The following is a 4004-nucleotide window of genomic DNA, read 5'->3' as shown; positions in this document are numbered from 1 at the left end:
TCTTGACCACTTTTGCAACATGGGGTCGAGCATTGTCACGCTGCAAAATCACTTTATCGTGTCTCTCGTTGTATTGCAGCCGTTTGTCCTTCAAAATGTTCGACTCAAACGCATCAATTGCGTTCGATACCGATCGCTTGTGATTGTTTCAGTCGGTTTTAACAGCTCATAATACACTACGCCGAGCTGGTCCCACCAAATACAGAGCATGACCTTGGAACCGTGACTATTCGGTTTGGCTGTCGACGTGGAAGCATGGCCGGGAACTCCCCATGATTTCCTGCGCTTGGGGTTATCGTAATGAACCCATTTTTCGTCCCCAGTCACAATGCGATGCAGAAATCCCTTCCGTCTTTGCCTTTCAAGCAGCTGTTCACAAGCAAACAAACGCCGTTCAACATCTCTCGGCTTCAACTCGTACGGCACCCAATTTCCTTGCTTCTGAATCATTCCCATAGCTTTGAGGCGTTTTGAAATAGCTTGTTGAGTCACTCCCAATGATCGTGCCAATTCTTCTTGATTTTGACACGAGTCTTGATCAAGTAATTCCTCCAATTTTGCATTTTCGAAAACCTTCTCTCTTCCACCGCTATGCTGGTCTTCGACGTCAAAATCACCGTTCTTGAAGCGATGAAACCACTCACGACACGTTCTTTCATTAATAGCGGCCTCACCATAAGTATTTGAGAGGATTCGATGAGCCTCAGCCGCAAATTTCTTCATATTGAAGCAGAAAATTAAAACCTTCCGCACATGACGAGAATTTCGCTCGTAAACTGACATTTTCAATCGAGAATAACTTTATGATGCAGACACAAATCGACTAATATTTCTATGGAGTTATGTTGACAGATGCCCAAGTTTATTGTATGACGTCTATGATCTATTTGTTTCGACCACCACTTACCGCTAAAGCCATCTAATATAGGAAAACGGCGGAAGCAAAGTTGTACACCTAATATTTCTCTATAATCGATTATTGCATTAAAATTGTATTTCTAAATTAATATTATAAAATCTTAACGATTCAGAATGTTCAAATTTATTTTCGGGAAGACTTTATTTTTTAGTTGTGTGATTGTTGTTGCAAATGAGTGATATACATTCAACATTCATACTGTAGTTACATATAAATAAACCAGTGAGATATTCAAATATCGTCAGAGATGTGCGGAATGCCTTTGAGAATATCTGTAGCTTACTATACTCTTTGTTATTTGCTTTATGAATTATTGGAATATACAACACCTACACAACAGAACTCAATGCACGTACCTGTAATTAATAATTGAGGCTAATTAAGCTCAGTAATCGAATATGTTCTCGCAGTGTGTCACGTGTGTCCTTCGTAAATCAATATCTCTGACTTCCTTCGTCTACTGCGTGGCACCATGTAATCACATTTATTAAAGCACTGTAGCGTATCTTGATAGAACAAATAGTCACGTTATAATTATGTGCGACTCTCTCGATATAAATAAAGCCACGTAATGATCGCGGATGTATCCTACATGCAGCGGACAGGAGATTTTAAGGAAATTTCAGACGATGGATGCGGTGTCTAATTTCAGAAATTTTACTGTACATTCGACAAGTCGTGTGATTTCGCGAGCGAGATAGAAATTTATGTTTCTCCAACATAATTTAAGCGACTTAAAACGAGATCGTCTCATCTTTTCCGGTTGGATGAATAACCGTGAAAGTTTTAACCGGCCGCGGCCAATGTACCGGAAAGAATCTTTATGATCTTCGGGACATATCATCTTATTTATTTTGATTCTGACGTTCAATCGACTGGATCGTTTACGTTACTTATGAGATTACAATCTGTAAATAAAATGATTATTATAAGCGGTTGTAGAAAAAGCTCTTACACGTCAGTATTACTCTAGTGTTCTCAGGCTTTCTAAAGCCTGCATGTTATCTTTATACAACTCACAACGTGACCTATATATAAATATATATACAGGATGATTAATTTTGATTTTAACAGGTATTTTGAAAATGTGTAATTTTATCAAAAAACATTCCAAATGAAAGTTATATAGTAGTCATCATTGTACATTCGTCTTTATACCATACAACTTTTATTTAGAACGTTTTCTTTCTTTAGTAAAATTGCATATTTAGAGATATTTGTCTGCTAAGATTAAAATGAATCATATATATGTATGTATATGTATATATACATATATAGTATTGATTAACAAACGCTTCGTTGAACTTTTATTCATTTGAAACTTCCTTTTTCCAAATATATATTATAAATATACAAACAACGTAAAAATATACAATGTAACAAATGTAATAGACTATACGAAATGCCACGTAAAAATGGAGATCATTTTATGATACGCCTTATATAGATAAGTGGAATATTTTCTATTATATTATCGCACTATAAAATAATCTTATTAGATAAATTTTTATTATATTACATGCTGCTTTTAATCAACTGTTGTATGTATAAAAAAAATCCTTTCTTTTATTTCCTTCTATTATAAATAATATATATGTAAGTAAATAAATAAAATAATTCGTATTTTACACAAATTAAATAATAAAATTCTAAACTACACGATAATATAATAGAAAAAGTGTTAAATATTATACATGCACACACTCTTAATTGTAAAATAAATATAATTTATACGTACAATAAAAATGAGCATACAATATACACTGCAAGTGAAATACACTATATACAAATACAAGGAACTGCATACATTAACGCTGTACAATAGCATATTTACATTACTATTATTTACACGAACAAATTTCATCTCCGTTCGTCATTGTTTGCATCGATTGTTTTGTTGATCCAATGTAGGTAATGTTGTATCTTAGTGTATACATCTGGGTAGCCTGGTCTGGCACAACCGGATCCGAAAGATGTGACGCCGGCTAGCTGCCAAACGCCGTCGGTACGACGACACTGCAGAGGTCCTCCAGAATCACCCTGAAGATTAGGATAGACAAAAAAATGAGATTCAGTTCTATTCTATATCGATACATAAAGTTGCTCCACACACACACACACACACACACACACACACACACACACGCACACACACACACACACACACACACACACACACACACACATATTCATTATCAACTTCTAACATTATAATTAGTATTATAATTAGTATAAGTATTAATATTAGATCTTAATATACATATAATAGTTTACTTTCTGCTGAATAAATGAAAAAATCTTACAGAGTTTTTTTGCCGTTTTTCGTTGAAATAGAAATTCGATAAAATAGACTTAAAGTGAATAAATATAATAAATATAAATATAATAAATATATAAATATAATATAAATATAATATATATATAAATATAATTAGCAATTGCTAATTAAAAATATTATATCTAGAAAATACATATTATTGCGGCTTCATCGATTTAATAATGTAATAGGAATTCATTGTTATTAAAGAATCTTAAAATGATACATCACTAAGATTTTTTATTTTAAATATTTAATATTATGGATTTCTATATAAAAACATATACTTAGAATTCGAAAGCTTATTTCAAAGCGACAGTAATTCTTGGTTATTCTTGAATATCTCGCGCGCTATCGATCGTGCATTCAATTTTATTATGAGAAAGTGCACGAGCGACGTAATTAACAACAAATTGACGCTTTCAAATAATAAAACGTGTTTGTGAACGATTCGTTTTATTCTCGACAGTCAGTGCATGCATGTACTAACACGTTCACGCGTTTGTATTTTGTATGAATGAATTATACAGGGTGAATCAAGTTTTCCATTTCACTGCAATGATAAAACGTTCTATCACATACGATTATAAATAAAAACTTGGGACTTTCGACAACCTTTTAAGAAAACTGGTTATTTTCTACATATCTTTGGTAAAAAAAAACTTTTCATAACATATCTCAGAATATTTTATAAAATATTTTTTATATTTTTAATTTATGAAGATTAAAAATACTTCTAACTTTTCCAGACTTGATAAATTTTCTTTG

General features: G+C 32.6%; 1 protein-coding gene across 1 annotated transcript in view; it reads right to left on the bottom strand.

The window, feature by feature from the left end:
• Nucleotides 1-2779: 2779 nt before the first annotated feature.
• The window catches only part of LOC108760604 (chymotrypsin-like elastase family member 2A), a 4893-nt gene continuing 3668 nt past the window's right edge, over nucleotides 2780-4004 (bottom strand). The window contains exon 5 of the mRNA XM_018506646.1: nucleotides 2780-2959. Coding sequence (XP_018362148.1) covers nucleotides 2780-2959 — 180 coding nt within the window. The remainder of the gene's footprint in view (nucleotides 2960-4004) is intronic.

This window comes from Trachymyrmex cornetzi, unplaced genomic scaffold (genome assembly GCF_001594075.2).
Source record: "Trachymyrmex cornetzi isolate Tcor2-1 unplaced genomic scaffold, Tcor1.1 scaffold229, whole genome shotgun sequence".
NCBI lineage: Eukaryota > Metazoa > Arthropoda > Insecta > Hymenoptera > Formicidae > Trachymyrmex > Trachymyrmex cornetzi.
This window is presented reverse-complemented; position numbering and strand designations above follow the sequence as displayed.